Source organism: Myxine glutinosa, chromosome 8, assembly GCF_964187855.1.
Source record: "Myxine glutinosa chromosome 8, kmMyxGlut1.1, whole genome shotgun sequence".
In the NCBI taxonomy this organism is placed as follows: Eukaryota; Metazoa; Chordata; class Myxini; order Myxiniformes; family Myxinidae; genus Myxine; species Myxine glutinosa.
Window position 1 is genome coordinate 64,574,832 of NC_136268.1, and position 18,972 is coordinate 64,593,803.

An 18,972-nucleotide genomic window follows, 5' to 3' on the forward strand; every position below is an offset into this window, starting at 1 on the left:
CCAATGATTCTGAAAGCTTTGGCCTCAACAGCGTGAAGCCGAGCAAGGTGTGAGGCAGGAGCACCAGCCCAGAGGGGGGAACAGTATTCCATTGAGCTGCGGATGAAAGCCTTGTATGTGGTGAGGAGCTCAGGTGTGCCAAGGAAGGACTTCGCACGACGGAGGATGCCCAGTCGGCGACTGGCTTTGGAGGCCAGCTTGGAAATGTGGTTTTCCCAAGAAAGATCATGGCAGATAGTGAGACCCAAAAGCTTGAGCGACAGAACTTCTTGGAGAGGATTGTTGAGAAAGTAGATGGGAGGGTTGTCCAGTCGGTCCTTTCGGAGAGACATTGTAAGAGTGTGAGATTTGTCAGGATTGAAAGACATGTTCCACTTGTTTGACCAGTCTGTGATTTTGTCCAGGTCTGCAGAGAGTGAGGAGGCTGCAGACTGCCGATCTGAGGGATGAGGAATGGAGCGACAGAGAGTAGAGTCGTCAGCAAAGAGATAGAGAGGATTTTCAAGAGAGTCAGAGAGATCATTGATGAAGACCAGAAAAAGCACAGGGCCCAGAACACTACCTTGGGGAACTCCAGCCTGAACAGGAAGAGGAGATGAGAGAAACCCATTCAGGGCCACACGTTGACTACGACCAGAGAGGAAGTCCGCCAGCCATGCGTGGAGATTTCCATGGATACCAAAGGAGGAGAGTTTGGAGAGCAGAGCAGGGTGCCAGACCGTATCGAAGGCACGTGAAATGTCAAGGGAGACAGCTCTAATTTCCTGTTTGGCGTTGAGGACCTCCATCCATTGTTGAGAAAGCAGAAGCAGCATGTCCAGAGTAGAGTGACCAGGTCTGAAACCAAATTGATGATCAGAGATCAAGCCATTGGAGAAGAGGAAAGATTTAATATCTGAAGCAATGATGGATTCCATGACTTTGCTGATAATTGGGAGAAGGCTGATTGGTCTGTAGTTGCTGGGATCTGTTTTTGCACCTTTTTTGTGCAAAGCGGTGATGTTGGCTGATTTCCAAGCAGATGGCAGATGACCTTGAGCAAAAGAGAGGGTGAAGAGAACAGAAAGAGGGAGTGAAAGTGCAGAAGAACATGATTTTGGGACCCGTGGGCTGATGCCGTCAGGACCAGTTGCAGAATCAGAGTCGAGGGTTGCCAGAAACTTTTCCACCTTGTCAGGAGGAAAGGACACAGAGGCCAGGAGCAGCTGGGTACGACTGGGTACGGTGGGTACAGAGAGGGATGGGTTTGGGACACAAGATTTAGAGGCAAACACAGAGTTGAGGCATTCAGCTTTTTCACGTGCGGAGTCAGCCGTTAAGCCGTTTGAGGTGAGGGAGGGGATGGAGGGGGAACAAACACCAGAAACAGATTTGACCAGACGCCACCAGGATTTGGAAGAGGGAGACAGATAAGAGAGTTCGGTCTTGAGAATGGTGAGATATTGTTTCCTGGCTCTCCTGAGGGTGGACACACACTTGTTTCGGGCTTTGTGAAAGGAAATGAGATTTCCTTCCGTTGGATTTGCTTTCCAGGAGACGAAAGCAAGTTGTTTCAGGGCAACAGCCTCACCACAAGATTCCGTGTACCATGGACGGGAGGAAGGGTATGACAACTGAAGACGAGATGGTATAAATCTGTGCATGAGAGAGAGCAATTTACTTTGAAAGAATTCCCAGGATGAGTTGATGTCAGAGGCGGTAGAGATGGGAGACCAGTCCAGATGATTGATGGCTGCTTGAAGACCGTGCCAGTTGGCCTGAGTGAAATGCCAGACTCGTCGACGCTGAGGAGGCTCTCTGAGAATGGTCAGAGAGATGTCCACTTTGACAAGCACATGATCAGATGAGCCGATTGGAGCAGAAGAAGAGCAGCAGACATTTTCAGGGAAGTTTGTCATAACCAAATCCAGAAGAGAAGATGCTCCGTTGACTGAGATCCGGGTCGGGAAATTGACAGATTGTGTCAGTCCCAGTGAGTCGCAGAATTCCTTTGCTGAAGAGCCATGGCTGGTGAGAGAGGTACCCACACCCAGCCAACTGGCATGGTGACAATTGAAATCACCACATATGAGGAAGAGAGAGTTGGGATGGGTAGATAGAAGTTGGTCCATATTATCAGACAGTGAGATGTAGATGGAGTCATCGCTGATTGGTGGACGGTACAACACACATATGAACAAAAGGTGGGAGCGAAGGGGAAGCCGTAGCCAAAGGTATTCCTGGGGGTGAGGTGGAGAGAGGGCAGTGGAGGGCGAGTGAGGAAGAGAGTTTTTTATAAAGATAGCAACCCCACCTCCAGGACGAGGCTCAGGTCTATCATACCGGAGGAGGGAGTAACCTGGGAGAGATACCAAGGCATCAGAGACATCATGAAGGAGGAAAGTTTCTGTTAAGCAGATCACATCTGGTTTGTCAGAAGCAACCTGTATGGAGAGGTCAGTCAAGTTTGAGCGAAGGCCCCGGATGTTTGAGGTCCATACCGTTAATGAAGAGGAAGGGGGAGCATCGGGTCCAGAACAGGGGGGGGAGAGGGGTAGGGTAAGATGTGGAAGAGGAGGAAGAGGTAGGGAGAGCTGTTGAAGGTGTGTCAGAGATTTCAGAATAGCTTGGAGAAAGGAAAGAATGGGGCGGACAAAAGGTTTGATGGAGATTGGGTGAGGCACAGTGAGGTGTTATTTGAGGAGGGGGAAGAGCAAGGCAGAAGGTTTGGGGAGATGAAGGTGAAAGTTGGAAGGAGGAAGAAGCAGGGAGGATGCTTTGAGGAGGAGGGGTGAGAGGGGAGTCTAGGAGGGGAGGAGCGAGGGAGAGTCTCGGAGGGGAGGGGTGTGGGGGGAGTTTCGGAGGGAGGGGAGGGAAGGGGCAAGGGGGGAGATTTGAAAGGGATGGGTGATGGGGAGGATTTGGAGGGGAGGGGTGAGATTGGATTTTGAAAAGTGTACGATTCATGGGAAACGAACATTTTTTGCAAAATGAGTTTGAGACCTTCGAGTCAAAAATACGTTTGAGGACACTGGAGGAGGGATGGAGTTCTGGATAGTTTAGGGAATGTTGAAAGGAGGAACTGTAAGAGATGGTATTATATATATTTTTTGGAATGAATAGATTTGGTGAGCAAGACGAAAGCATCCTTTTGTAGGAAAAGAAGAAAAGGGTGTTATAATATATGAGAGAAAATAGTTGTTCAGGGGAGAGATTATACATTTCTAACCGCGTGATCGCGAACGAAGAACGAACGAACAAAAAGAACAAATAAACGAATAAGACCTGGGAAGGAAATAGTTTTTTGGGGTTTTTTTTTTTTTTTTTTTTTTTTTTTTTTGTGAATACAGATATTAAACAAGGAGGTACGGGGTGAACGACTGGGACGAAACAGTGAACGAAAATAATTTCAGCGCATTCGACGAATCGCTGAGAGAAAAACAAACCACAAGGTCGGAGACGGTACGGTAGTCCAAGCCTACGAGTACTAGGCCGCAGAATACTCGATACCATTAACCGACGATTGTGTGTACATGTACGAAAAATTAGCACCGAAAATTTTCCAAAAGATACGCTATAGGTACATACACCGAAAGATAGATACAGTCTCGACAAAAACACGATTGAGAAATATCACTTAGCTTCGAAAGCGTGAGCGCATGGAGCAGCTTCGAAAAAAACAATGTTGAAAAAAACAATGTTGTTGTTGACTTTTGGCCTATGTCGACCTTTTGGCCAATGCTGATCTCAAAAATAGTTGGTGGTTGAATTCACTTCGCCGATATGTAAATCCTTTTCAAATTTCAAGTCAATCGGATGAAAATTGAGGATTTTAGAAATTCGGAAAAAGTGGCTGACCTTTGGCCTATGTTGACCTTTTGACCTATGCTGATCTCAAAAATAGTTGGTGGTTTAATTCAGTTTTTTTTTGTTTTTTTGTATACTGAATCGAGGCTCGTGAAAGAGCTGACATTTACTTCACAAACAAATCAACCAGACAAACAAAATATATAAAAAGAGGGAGCGGAAGACAAGAGAAGGGGAAGCACACAAACACTTGAGAGCACACAACATTTAAGAGCAGGGAGATGTGTGGGAGGGAGAGGATTTGGGGGGGAGGAGGCGTGGGAACGGGGGGGGTGGGGGGGGGGGTGGGAGAAGTATGAAACACAAGGACACCAAGGACACCAAGGACACCAAGGACACCAAGGACACCAAGGACACCAAGGACACCAAGGACTTCCAGGACAGAAGTTGGTATTTCAAAAAAGTGGAATTGGGGTGAAATTAGCGGGGATAGAAAAGATCAAGGTTTTGGATGTGGGAAGATAAGAGATGGTGGTGAACAGCTGTTTTAAAGACCTGGAGGGTGGAGTGGGATTGAAGAGAGTGAGGGAGTTTGTTCCAGAGGCGGGAGAAAAGAGGAATGAAGGAATGAAGGAGTGAAGGTGAGCAGAGAGTCTTGATTTTGGCAGTTTAACCATAAGAGGGTTGCAGGCAGATCTTGTGCGACCTGTAGGAATATTTGCTGGACAGAGCCCAGAGAGAGCTGGGGGGGCAAGGCCAGAGAGGAGTCGGTAGAAGACGGAAAGACCACCAACCTGCCTGCGGTGAGTGAGTGAAAGGCCCTTGGAGTTAGCTTCATCGCGGGAGATTCCAATGATTCTGAATGCTTTGGTTTCAACAGCGTGAAGACGAGCTAGGTGTGAGGCAGGAGCACCAGCCCAGAGGGGAGCCGATATGTAAGGGGAGCTCAGAGGGGAGCTCAGTTAGCCGATATGTAAATCCTATTCAAATTTCAAGTCAATTGGATGAAAATTGAGGATTTTAGAAATTTGAAATGGTTGTTGACCTTTGGCCTATGTTGACCTTTTGGCGTATGCTGATCTCAAAAATAGTTGGTGGTTGAATTCAGTTAGCCGATATGTATATCTTATTCAAATTTCAAGTCAATCGGTTGAAAATTGAGGATTTTAGAAATTTGAAAAAAGTGGTTGACCTTTGGCCTATGTTGACCTTTTGACCTTTTGACCCCAAACATATATAGGATTTTGTCAGACCACAAACTCTACCATTTGGTGAAGTTTCGTGAAGATCGGTTTAAAATTGTGACCTGTAGGCAAGTATAAGTGAGCGGACAGAAACAAATACACACACACAAACCGGAGTGCTTTTTTATACACAAATTTGAAATGTTTTTTTTTTTTTTTTTGCCAAGTAACAAACAAACAGACAGACAGACAAACTGACTCAAATGCCATTCCCTCCCCCCTGGCGAGGGTAAAAAGTTATGGATGGATTTGGACGAAACTTGGTGGACAGGTTGGTTGTGTGACGAGGATAAATTGTTTTGATTTTGGTGAAGATCTGGATCTGGATACGAGAAATATTTTAAGTGATTTTTTACAATTGAGACATAGGGCCAAAACGATATAGAGCACAATATCTCAAAACGTGGATGGATCATGATAAAACTTGGTGGATGAAATGGTAGGTGGCAAGAACAAGCTGATTCTATTTTGGTTCAGGTCCGAATCCAGATCTGGCCTATCAGTGGGATACAAAACATAAACTGTTCAGCCTGGCAGAGGTATGTGCTCTACCGCTTGCTGTTCTAGTTTGTCCTGTGTTCCCTGAATGAGTCTGCATGTATGTAAGATTTTGCTTCATTGTTCGGCATGAGCCCATAACTGTAACTCAAGTAGTCGATTGGATTCAGCTCTTCCTTTTTGTCTTGCAGGTTACTGTTTCCCTCTTTCCTTTTATAATCAAACCTGCATTATTTTTACCTACGTCGTTGTGATTTTTGAGACACTGTGGCACCTGCAGCGTCACTAACTTATTGTTTGGAAATATAAGTGCACTAAACTCTAGGTGCGCAACCTAAATTAAATAATCCTAATTACCCAGCGACCGCAATTTTGTGCTGACGAGTTGTATCACCTCTCACTCACACTCACTCTGTGGAGGCTTACCGAGCTAACCCTTTATGAAGACTGGTGCCATTTTTACGGTGTAGCCCATAGGGCAAAGCCGTCGAGAACAGTGTTTGTCTGTCCGTATGTATGTATGTATGTATGTCCATCACAAACGTACACCAATCAGAGCTGAGGATCTGGTCACATGACAAGGGTGATGTGATGTGATTATGTCTGTGATGTCATTAGAGCGCACAACGGCTGACTCCACACACCGCCATTATGATTTATATGCAGTTCAGGCCAAACATATTGTCAAACCTGTCATATCTACCTTTACGTTTTTCATTCAGTGTGAAACACAAACACACCGATTGTTAAAATGACCATCAAATATCGGAAGCATTGGCATTACGGGTCTTCCGACGATACAGTACGTATAGGCCTTAGGCTTCATGCCTTCATGCCTCATCTTCAGGCCACTTCAGCCAAATTAGCCCAGGTTTCTTAATATATTTGTATCGTTTCCGTAATAATAATAATAATAACGTTAATTATAATAATATAGTAAATATAATCCTAACACTGTTATTCCTCGTTATTCCATCTCCATCCCTTTGTCGTGACTGCAAAGTTACTGGAGTGAAGCGGTCTATGGTTGGTTCATTGTTGACTCGAACATATAGAATAAACCAGTGTCTCAATGCAATCGCTTCACTTCCATGGTGACAGACAGCTTAGGCCTTAGAGACTTAGAATACTTCAAAATAATTTCATACTTGCATTATTTACTAACTGGTATCTCCACCCAGGTCATACTATCCTCTTCAACTGAAGTGTCAAACAAACCCAGCTACACCGCTGTTAGACTTTCGGTCTTGTTTATATAAACATACAGTAATACCTCGCTGAACGCTGCCCTGTAGAATGCTGATTCGTTATAGAGCTCTTTGGCCTGGAGAAAATGTTTATTAAAAAAAAAAAAAAATGAAGAAAATCTATGAACCACTGCACACACACACACACACACACACACACACACACACACACACACACACACACACACACACACACACACACACACACACGTTTGGCCATTGTTTTTTACTGCATATGCACACACTCTGAGCCAAGCAGTGGTTTACTCTGCCTTTATTTTTACAGGAGGATGAGGCTCATCCTGCCTCATCTCCTCCCACCCCCTCCCTCCCCCAATTGTTCTTTTCATCGATGGTTGTACACCTTTTATGTCTTTGTTAACTCTTACAGATGTTATCATAAAAATATTGTACTCTGCCCCTCGTTATTCCATCTCCAGGCGCTGCACGACGTCATTGCCGGGTGCCGAAAAGGCGTAGTCAGTTTTCGCTCCGTTTGTTTTGGTGTCTTTCTTGTTTGTTTGTCTGGGCGACATCTCAGCCATCCTTTGAGCTAGAAAGCTGAAATTTGGGCACAATAGTGAAGCAGTACTTTGGCAAAAACAGATTTTTTTTGGGATTAATCAATTAATTGATTAATTACTCAATTATTATCGATTATTTTATCGATTATTATCGATTCAATAATGACTTATTTTCTTTCTCTCGGTGCCCCAGAAATTTTATGCGCTGGTGAATATGTTATTTATTTATTTGGCATAGGGGCGGTGTACTTTGAATATACACTACATGGCCAAAAGTATTAGTCAGGTTCACTGTTTTTTCGTTCAAAATCATGGTAGATTAGCAAACCTATACACTTTTGGAAACGTTATTACATGGAAAATCTGAAAATCAATGTTTACATTTGCCAATTCCGACCAATTCGACCATTCGACCAATTGTTTCGATCGACCATTCGACCATTCGACCAATTTGATCGATTCGATTTGATTCGATTCATCGAATTCGATTCGATCGACCATTCGACCAATTCGATTTGCCAATCAATTTGACCGACCTTTGCTTGTGTGGAATGGACTATGAAAACGATGCGGACTATATTGTCGGATACGACACACAGGACAGTGATGACGAACTCTAAATGGCATATTCTGTAATCGTGTATGTTTGATGCCATTGACTGCCTGTGTATATTTTGTCATTGACTGCCTGTGTAGATGTGAAGTTATACTGACTACATGTGTATATATGATTTTGCTGACTGACTGTGTATGTTTGGTGATATGAATTATTGTGACACATTTTGATGTTATTAACTGCCTGTACAAAATGATAACATGTATTTGATTATGCAACTTATCGCGAATATAAAGACAGTATTTTGCAATTCAAAACCTTTGATTCGTGTCTTACCATTCCCCATAGCACTAATTTGATACTTTCATTGGATTCCTTGTCCCTGAAAATATAGGTTTAGTATATTTTAAAAAGTTTTTAGGGTAATTAGAGGCAGAACTAGAACAAAATATGTATTTTACAGTGGCCATTTTGAAAATCCAAAATGGCCGCCATACAGGTATCTCTCCAAATGTAAACATTGATTTTTAGTTTCCTTATGCTATAACCTTTCCAAAAATGTATATGTTTGCTCATCTACCATGATTTTGAACGAAATATAATTTATTGACATAGTGAACCTGACTATATGCTGACACCCCTTCTAATTAGTGGATTCGACTGTTTCAGCCACACACATTGCTGACAGGTATATACACTATACAGGGTGAGTCAATGGAATGTGGCGGTTTTCAGAAAGCAGCTGCAGCTAAAGGCACGCTGTGGTGGGGGAAACCTTGTGTGTCACGTGATCTGAAAGTTACGCAGTTTCTCCTGTCAGTGTAGCGAGAGACAGTATGGAGAACTGGTCGGTGCCACAACGCGTGTTCGTGTTAAGGGCATTTTTTGAATGCAAATCGGTAGTGCAGGTGCAGAGAAGATGTGGATGTGAGGTTGGTGTTGCACGGCATGGTAATTCTCCACAATAACACTTTAAATCAACAAATGCTGGCAATGTTAGAGTTTCCTGGTGACGAGGACATCGATGGTGAGATCTGGTTCCAGCAGGATGGCGCGCACACATCTCAGGCATCGATGGAAGTTTTGCGATCCATGTTTCCCGGGCACGTCGTCTCCCGATTTGGAGATATCGACTGGCCACCTCGGTCCCCTGATCTAACAGCTCCCGACTACTTCCTATGGGGATATTTGGTCAAAAGTTTATGCCACCAAATCTTGCACCATCATGGCATTGAAACAATGCATCACTGAAGAAATTCGAGCAATTGACACAGGTTTATTGCGACGGGTTATCGACGATTTCAGGTCAATTACATGAATGTATCCGTTTTGGTGGAGGCCCCTTAAAAGATGTTATTAAAAAAAAGAAAGTACAGATTCATAAACTGTATTGTACTGCTGTTTTTCAACTGAAAGCGTTTTGCTTTTTATTCAACCCAGTTCTCCACAGTAACGCTGAAAAAAAACCGTCACATTCCATTGACTCACCCTGTATAATCAAGCACACAGCCATGCAATCTCCATAGACAAACATTGCCAGTAGAATGGGCTGTACTGAAGAGCTCAGTGACTTTCAACATGGCACCGTCATAGGATGTCACCTTTCCAACAAGTCAGTTCGTCAAATTTCTGCCCTGTTAGAGCTGCCCCAGTCAACTGTAAGTGCTGTTATTATCAAGTGGAAACATCTGGGAGCAACAACAGCTCAGCCGTGAAGTGGTAGGCCACACAAGCTCACAGAATGGGACTGCTGAGTGCTGAAGCGCATAGCGCGTAAAAATCGTCTGTCCCCGGTTGCAACACCCACTACCGAGTTCTAAACTGCCTCTGGAAGCAACGTCAGCACAACAACTGTTCGTCGAGAGCTTCATGAAATTGGTTTCCATGGCCAAGCAGCTGCATACAAGCCTTAGATCACCATGCTCAATGCCAAGCGTCGGCTGGAATGGTGTTAAGCTCACCGCGATTGGACTCTGGAGCAGTGGAAACGTGTTCTCTGGAGTGATGAATCACGCTTCACCATCTGGCAGTCTAACGGACAAATCTCGGTTTGGCGGATGCCAGGAGAACGCTACCTCACCGAATGCATAGTGCCAACTGTAAAGTTTGGTGGAGGAGGAATAATTGTTTGGGGCTGTTTTTCATGGTTCGGGCCCCTTAGTTCCAGTGAAGGGAAATCTTAACGCTACAGCATACAATGACATTCTAGACGATTGTGTGCTTCTAAATTTGTGGCAACAGTTTGGGGAAGGCCCTTTCGAAGCATGACAATGCCCCCGTGCACAAAGCGAAGTCCATGCAGAAATGGTTTGTCGAGATCGGTGTGGAAGAACTTGACTGGCCTGCACAGAGCCCTGGCCTCATCCCCATCGAACACCTTTGGGATGAATTGGAATGCCGACTGCGAGCCAGGCCTAATCGCCCAACATCAGTGCCCGACCTCACTAATGCTCTTGTGGATGAATGGAAGCAAATCCCTGCAACAATGTTCCAACAGCTAGTGGAAAGCCTTCCCAGAAGAGTGGAGGCTGTTATAGCAGCAAAGGGGGGGGGACCAACTCATATTAATGCCCATGATTTTGGAATGAGATGTTCGACGAGCACATATGGGTGTGATGTTCGGGTGTCCACATACCTTTGGCCATGCAGTGTAGCTTTTCTTGTGTTCCTTTTATTCATAAAATAATATGTTTACCATTTATATTATTATTATTATTATTATTATTATTATTATTATTATTTTTGTTATTATTATTATTATTATTATTATTATTATTATTAGTGCTATTACTGATAACCAAATGAAGCCCTCATATACCGCTGCATGCATAAGAAATAATCGTGTCAGGAATGCATTTCCATATAAACAATGGTATAATGACCCCTTTTAGTGCATTTTCGCTTAGCAATCGCTTTTCCAGAAACAGACCCTGAACACTAAGTGAGGAATTACTGTATGCTGGGAATGATAAGTTTACGTCAGGGTTATGTTTTTGAAAACGCCACTTAAACTGATACGACGTTAACTGATAAACTATTTCCAATAAGAATTAACTACAATACAGGAGATACTGTACATTCCAGCACTCCAATACTCCATATGTAAATTCTTAATAAATCACAAATTATGCAACTCGATGAGGAAGAATAATACTAAACAATAGAGGAAAGTAAGCACAACATCTAATTAGACAAAAATAAAAATTACATATACAGTGCATTCAGAAAGTATTCAGACCCCTTCACTTTTTTCACATTTTGTTATGTTGCAGCTTTATGCTGAAATCGTTTAAATTCATTTTTTCCCTCATCAATCTACACTCAATACCCCATAATGACAAAGAGAAAACAGGATTTTAGAAAGTTTTGCAAATTTATTAAAAAGAAAAAACTGAAATATCACATCGACATAAGTATTCAGACCCTTTGCTATGACACTTGAAATTTAGCTCAGGTGCCTCCCATTTCTCTTGATCATTTTTGAGATGTTTCTACACCTTGATTGGAGTCCACCTGTGGTAAATTCAATTGATTGGACATGATTTGGAAAGGCACACACCTGTCTATATAAGGTCTCATAGCTGACGATGCATATCAGAGCAAAAACCAAGCCGTGAGGTCGAAGGAACTGCCTGTGGAGCTCAGATACAGGATTGTGTCGAGGCACAGATTTGGGGAAGCCTACAAAAAAAATTCTGCTGCATTGAAGGTTCCCAAGAGCACAGTGGCCTCCATAATTCTTAAATGGAAGAAGTTTGGAACAACCAGGACTCTTCCTAGAGCTGGCCATCGGCCAAACTGAGCAATCAGGGGAGAAGGGCCCTGGTAAGAGAGGTGACCAAGAACCCGATGGTCACTCGGACTGAGCTCCAGAGATCCTGTGTGGGGATGGGAGAAACTTCCAGAAGGACAACCATCACTGCAACACTCCACCGATCTGGGCTTTATGGCAGAGTGGCCAGGCGGAAGCCTCTCCTCAGTGAAAGACACATGAAAGCCCACAGAATCTTGTTTCTCACAGTCTGAGAGTCCTTTAGGTGCTTTTTTGCAAACTCCAAGTGGGCTATCAAAGATCATTTTTATTTCATTTATTAAAATGTTTCCTTCATCTATGAATTTGCATCATGTTTTCCTGTTTAATATGGCATTCATAGCAGTTACCTTGGAAAGTTTATCTTCCATTGTGCATCTTTCTTGTGCGTTCTTTTTATTTTGTTTTATTCCATTTTCGTGCAGTTTTATGGAATGTCTTCGGAGACTGTGAAAACTATGCCAATCTGCGGGGCCATACTGGAGTCATAATGGATCTGCATTTCAACACTGATGGCAGGTTAGAGAAAGTTCACGATGGGCAGGATCATTTGGGATTTTCAAAACCACTGCCACCATAAATGTGTTATGAATCGATGTACAAAAAATAAATATTTGTTGTACCAACACAAATAGCTTTGTTAATGGCACCAATTATTCCCACCTTGAGTTGTTGGTCAGGGGACGTTTTTTGTCCGAACCTTTCAAGAACTGGCTGGGCAGGCCTGACATTTGACTGGCAGGAATTTGTAATTTGTTCAGGGAGCCGGCGGTAACTCACCAACTCTTTGCAAAAAGACACCATGGAATCTATAATGTCCACCAACTACTGGGTCTGGCAGAGGTGTGCTCAGAGTTGGTGGCCTTCGACGGACAGTGTGCACATTTGTGGATTGGCCTGCATGCAAAACATTCGGGTGAGAATTTAGAGCTAGGTTGAGATTCGCTCCTGGGCCAGCTTAGCGGCAATTGTGCATACCTTTAAGCTATCCTACCAGCTCTTTGTTTAAACACAAAACAGGATTAGTGAGAGAAGTCTGCTTGTTTGAGAAACAGGGTATATTGAAAAGTGATTAGTTACAGATCCATCGTTGGTTACATCTCCCTTTTGGGCGATGTACAGATGATGCAGGAAAACATTTTTATGAACTGCACCCCACCACTTCCTGTCCTGGTCTTCCAACTTTATTTTCGTTATCCATCATGTAGAACACAAATCATCTTGTTGGCACTTTGAAAAATCTTCCCTTCAACAGTACTTGGACAAAATATTTGTCCAAATCACTCATCCTCTCAGCATTGGGGAATATAGAGATTCAGACAAAATGGCGGCTCAGGAAATATAGATCGTGTTTGGAAATGCAAAGCAAGAGTTTAAAATAACCTTTCCGTGTCCTTTTTCTCAAGTCGTGTTCACCAGACTTTTCCTCTGCAACTTCCTGCAAAAGCTGAACATGATCCTTGGTCTTTTTAATTTGAGAATTCTTTGCTCTATGTCCTGTTTATCATATGTAATGACTCTTGTCTATTTCCTTTCTTCTTCTATCCAGTTATGTCCTTTATCCTAACCCCCGTTATCCCCCTGTTGACCCCCCCGGTTAGTTATTCTAACCCCCGCTCTAGCAGGGAAAATGGCCTTAAAATGCATGTTGTTGTTGTTGTTGTTGTTGTTGTTGTTGTTGTTGTTGTTGTTTGTTCTATCCAGTTATGATGACACACTTTTTGTTGGAGTTGAAGTCGTATCTTTCTTTCGACTTGTATTGGGGCCTCTTGGACCGATTATATAATTGCCGGCGGGCTACGGTGTAAACCACCATCTTTGAGCGGCTCTAAGCAATATGCCCGACACTTGAGTTTGATGCCGCTATTTTGCAGTCTAATTTGCACTCATCTTGTCTAGCCATCTGTTTACTGCATCTTCGGACAAAACTGTGGCAGTGTGGGACAGTGAAACAGGCGTACGACTCAAGCGGTTGAAAGGTCACTCGGCGTTCGTCAACTCGTGCTACCCAGCACGTCGTGGACCCCAGTTGGTGTGCACGGGGAGCGATGATGGCACCATCAAGGTTTGCTTTGATGTTCATAGTACTGCAGTTCTCTCCTGTCCGAGATTGCATTCAATATCACATTGTAGCAGTTATTCAGGATATTAATGTTGTTTTCTTTGTCACCTCTGCGCCTCTCTTCTCCACCGCCCAGCTTTTTGACACGCGTAAAAAAGAAGCCGTGCACACCTTTCAAAACACCTACCAAGTGCTGGCTGTCACTTTCAATGACACCACTGACCAAATCGTTTCAGGTGGTATTGACAATGTTCTGAAGGTGAGGTGATGATCTTAGTCAGGTTCACTATGTTTTTTCGTTCAAAATCATGGTAGATTAGCAAACCTATACATTTTTGGAAACGTTATTACATGGAAAATCTGAAAATCAATGTTTACATTTGCCAATTCCGACCAATTCGATTCGACCAATTCGACCAATCGACCAATTCCATTCGACCAATTCGACCATTCGACCAATCGTTTCGATCGACCATTCGACCAATTCGATCGATTCGATTCGATTCATCGAATTCGATTCGATCGACCATTCGACCAATTCGATTTGCCAATCAATTTGACCGACCTTTGCTTGTGTGGAACGGACTGTGAAAACGATGCGGACTATATTGTCGGATACCTCACACAGGACAGTGATGACGAACTCTAAATGGCATATTCTGTAATCGTGTATGTTTGATGCCATTGACTGCCTGTGTATATTTTGTCATTGACTGCCTGTGTAGATGTGAAGTTATACTGAGTGCATGTGTATATATGATTTTGCTGACTGCCTGTGTATGTTTGGTGATATGAATTATTGTGACACATTTTGATGTTATTAACTGCTTGTACAAAATGATAACATGTATTTGATTATGCAACTTATCGCGAATATAAAGACAGTATTTTGCAATTCAAAACCTTTGATTCGTGTCTTACCATTCCCCATAGCACTAATTTGATACTTTCATTGGATTCCTTGTCCCTGAAAATATAGGTTTAGTATATTTTAAAAAGTTTTTAGGGTAATTAGAGGCAGAAATATAACAAAATATGTATTTTACAGTGGCCATTTTGAAAATCCAAAATGGCCGCCATACAGGTATCTCTCCAAATGTAAACATTGATTTTTAGTTTCCTTATGCTATAACCTTTCCAAAAATGTATAGGTTTGCTAATCTACCATGATTTTGAATGAAATATAATTTATTGACATAGTGAACCTGACTATCTGTGCTCCATATTGCTTCAAATTTGCATGTGTGTCACAGTACAGGCTATACGTGTATAATCACCCCACTCATCCCTGTCCCCCCCACTTCCCCTCCACACTCTTTCAGACGTGGGACTTGCGGCAGAACAAGCTTGTTTATACCATGAAGGGTCATTTGGATTCTGTAACTGGTCTTTCTCTGAGTCCTGATGGCTCATACGTCCTTTCAAATGCCATGGACAATACCGGTAAGCTTCTCTTCATGCGAAAAAGTCCCCTCGATGGAGTGAGTCGGTGGCTTTTGCAAAGGGCCCCCGAAGCATAGTCGGTACTCCAAAATAGACTGCATTAGTTTTTTGGGAGTTAATTTGGCCCTTTGTGTCAGGCAGAGATTATTTTCGAAATAATAATGGTGGAATTTTTCCGAAGCAGTGCCAATGCAGTTCAGTCAAGCACCTGATACTTTACCACCTTCAGAGCAAGATGTTGAGGAATCGTTTGTGGAGAGAAACAAGTGAAGACGTAGCAAACATTGGAGCATGGTTGACTGCCAATCAGCTGGGTCTTTTACATCTAGATTACCTTGACATTAATCTGTTACCTTTATAACAGCAAAGGTTTTATTATTGGCCTTTAAAGATGAAAAGCAAAAATACGGAAATTTCATAATTTTCGTTTTGTTTTTTTTAGAACAAAACTTCTTAAAACACGATTATTTTGATTAAAACTGCTGTAAACTGCGCAGAGAGCTTTTAGCTACTGTAACACGAGTAATCCATTTTATACTGGAATATGTACTGCCCATCTATGGCTCCAAATTTGAAAAAACCAGGTTGGTTCATGGTCTGTTTTTTGTTTTTCAATGGTTTTTGTCGAAATATTAAGTTTTTTTTTTTTTTTGCAAGTTATGCTGAATAATTGTTCTGCCAAGATCTAGCATGCTAGAAAAACTTTGAAAGCTTTTCTTTTCCCTTGAGGGGTATGAGTGGGAGGACACAAAGCCCACCTGGTCCAATGCAGTGACCAAATGATATAATATACTTTTTAGGCTAGGCTCCATGTGTTTGTATTCCAGTGCGGATTTGGGACATTCGCCCATTTGCTCCACAAGAGAGATGTCTTAAGATCTTCCATGGAAATCTGCACAACTTTGAAAAGGTTAATATATGCTGCGTTGTGCGCTTTTGTACAAGCTGTTTCATCAACAATCTGCTTAACGGTCAACTGGATTCCGTACCCACCCACCTCCAACGCTTACTCCCGCCCACCCACCTTTCCTCCTCCCACCACCCACCTCATCTCCAGCCCGCCTCCTCCAGTCCACCCACCACACCTCCTTCCCACCCACCTCACCTCTTGTCCACCCATCTTTCTTCCTCCCGCCCACCTCACCTGGCCGAAGTGAGCTTTGGTAATCTATGGTCACCATATATCGTCTCTTCTCTGCAGAACTTGCTCCGATGTTCTTGGTCTACGGATGGTAGTAAGATTGCAGCTGGTTCAGCAGACAGGTACATTGAGAATATGCGTTTCGATAAATTGGTGCTCTGTGTCTTGTTATTGAGTTGTGATTGTTTAATGATAAAAATAATTATGTGGATTTTGTTTCACATCTGTATATATAGGATTTTAAAAGTGCTGGCAAATTTGAACCAAAAAGACTCCTTCCATCTCTCCTTTCTAGATATGTCTACATCTGGGACACGACACTGCGGCGAATCTTGTACAAGCTCCCTGGGCATGCTGGTTCAGTAAACGAGGTTTCCTTCCACCCTGACGAACACATTGGTGTGTGCCACATGTGTCCATATTATGGCATTTGAGATCTGTGACGATGGTTTTTGTGATACTTGCAGTTTTATCATTGTTTTAACATGTGGGGATTTCTACAGTAATTAGTCTTCGAACCTGGAACCAAAACACTTGCAGTGCATTCCTAATTTACTTGGAACAAATCTCATTTATTTCCCTGGGTGATTGACCTCACAGTTCAGAATGTGACTGAGTTCTTTCAAGACTCATCTGCGTTGTGCAGTCATAAAGTAATTTCCTTTCTTGTAATAACGAGCTCCTCCACTTCGGTACATCTTCACTTACTCCACCTGTATTTTGGTGATGTTCCAAGTCGTGCTCTACTCTTGTGCCCCACAGTGCTCTCTGCATCCAGCGACAAGAGACTCTACATGGGAGAGATCCAGTAAATGACAGACTTTACAAGCATCAGGATAAGTGTGAAGCCGCCAGGGATTTTCCTTTTTAAAATCCTCCAGTTAAGTACTGTTAGGATCACGTGCTGATAAAACTTTCAACGTTTTACCATGACTGCTAATATTTCTTTGTTTCGCATTTTATATATGTATATTAATATTAATAAAAAGAGCAAATCTCTTTCTATATTGTGCATTGAGTGGTTGTCTTTGCTTTAGTCTATATACAGTGCATTCAGAAAGTATTCAGACCCCTTCACCTTTTTCACATTTTGTTATGTTGCAGCCTTATGCTGAAATCGTTTAAATTCATTTTTTCCCTCATCAATCTACACTCAACACCCCATAATGACAAAGAGAAAACAGGATTTTAGAAAGTTTTGCAAATTTATTAAAAAGAAAAAACTGAAATATCACATTGACATAAGTATTCAGACCCTTTGCTATGACACTTGAAATTTAGCTCAGGTGCCTCCCATTTCTCTTGATCATCTTTGAGATGTTTCTACACCTTGATTGGAGCCCACCTGTGGTAAATTCAATTGATTTGACATGATTTGGAAAGGCACACACCTGTCTATATAAGGTATCACAGCTGACGATGCATATCAGAGCAAAAACCAAGCCATGAGGTCGAAGGAACTGCCTGCAAAGCTCAGAGACAGGATTGTGTCGAGGCACATATCTGGGGAAGCCTACAAAAAATTTCTGCTGCATTGAAGGTTCCCAAGAGCACAGTGGCCTCCATAATTACCTTCGCAAAAGCGGAAGGTTATGTTTTGATCGCTGTGTATTTATTTGTATGTCTGTGTGTGTGTGTGTGTGTGTGTGTGTGTGTGTGTGTGTGTATGTTATTCGCATAACTCAAAAAGTATTCAACCGAATTGCATGAAATTTGGTGGGATGATTGGTTATTATACGGGACACATTTGATTAGATTTTGGGAGCAATCGGGTCAAAGGTCAAGGTCAAGGTCACGAAAAGGTCAAAATCGTATTTTTGTTCTGTTCCCTACACTCCCATGCCAAGTACAGAACAGTAGCTGCGGCGAAGGTATGCGCTCTACCGAGTGCCCGTTCTAGTTCTTAAATGGAAGAAGTTTGGAACAACCAGGACTCTTCCTAGAGCTGGCCGCCCGGCCAAACTGAGCAATCGGGGGAGGATGGCCTTGGTAAGAGAGGTGTCCAAGAACCCGATGGTCACTCTGGCTGAGCTCCAGAGATCCTGTGTGGGGATGGGAGAAACTTCCAGAAGGACAACCATCACTGCAACACTCCACCGATCTGGGCTTTATGGCAGAGTGGCCAGACGGAAGCCAAACAGTTCAATCTTGGTTTAATCAGACCACAGAATCTTGTTTCTCACAGTCTGAGAGTCCTTTAGTTGCTTTTTTGCAAACTCCAAGCGGGCTTTCATGTGTCTTTCACTGAGGAGAGGCTTCCGTCTGGCCAATCTGCCATGAAGCCCAGATCGGTGGAGTGTTGCAGTGATGGTTGTCCTTCTGGAAGTTTCTCCCATTTCCACACATGATCTTTGTGTCCATGATCTCTATCTCCACACATGATCTCCCATCTCCACACATGATCATGAACATCGGGGTCTTGGTCACCTCTCTTACCAAGGCCCTTCTCCCCCAATTGCTCAGTTTGGCTGGGTGGCCAGCTCTAGGAAGAGTCCTGGTTGTTCCAAACTTCTTCCATTTAAGAATTATGGAGGTCACTGTGCTCTTGGGAACCTTCAATGCAGCAGAATTTTTTTTTGTAGGCTTCCCCAGATCTGTACCTCGACACAATCCTGTCTCTGAGCTTTGCAGGCAGTTCCTTCGACCTCATGGCTTGGTTT

At 43.0% G+C, this 18,972-nt stretch overlaps 1 protein-coding gene across 1 annotated transcript in view; it reads left to right on the top strand.

Annotated features, from left to right (window-relative positions):
* Positions 1–17,315, top strand: part of SNRNP40 (small nuclear ribonucleoprotein U5 subunit 40) — a 31,579-nt gene extending 14,264 nt beyond the window's left edge. Inside the window, exons 3-10 of the mRNA XM_068124590.2 lie at positions 12,092–12,185; positions 13,566–13,731; positions 13,865–13,987; positions 15,051–15,171; positions 15,999–16,081; positions 16,373–16,434; positions 16,608–16,711; positions 17,075–17,315. Of these exons, the coding sequence (XP_067980691.1) occupies positions 12,092–12,185; positions 13,566–13,731; positions 13,865–13,987; positions 15,051–15,171; positions 15,999–16,081; positions 16,373–16,434; positions 16,608–16,711; positions 17,075–17,124 (803 nt within the window). The 3' untranslated portion in view covers positions 17,125–17,315. The remainder of the gene's footprint in view (positions 1–12,091; positions 12,186–13,565; positions 13,732–13,864; positions 13,988–15,050; positions 15,172–15,998; positions 16,082–16,372; positions 16,435–16,607; positions 16,712–17,074) is intronic.
* The last annotated feature ends 1,657 nt before the right edge of the window (positions 17,316–18,972 follow it).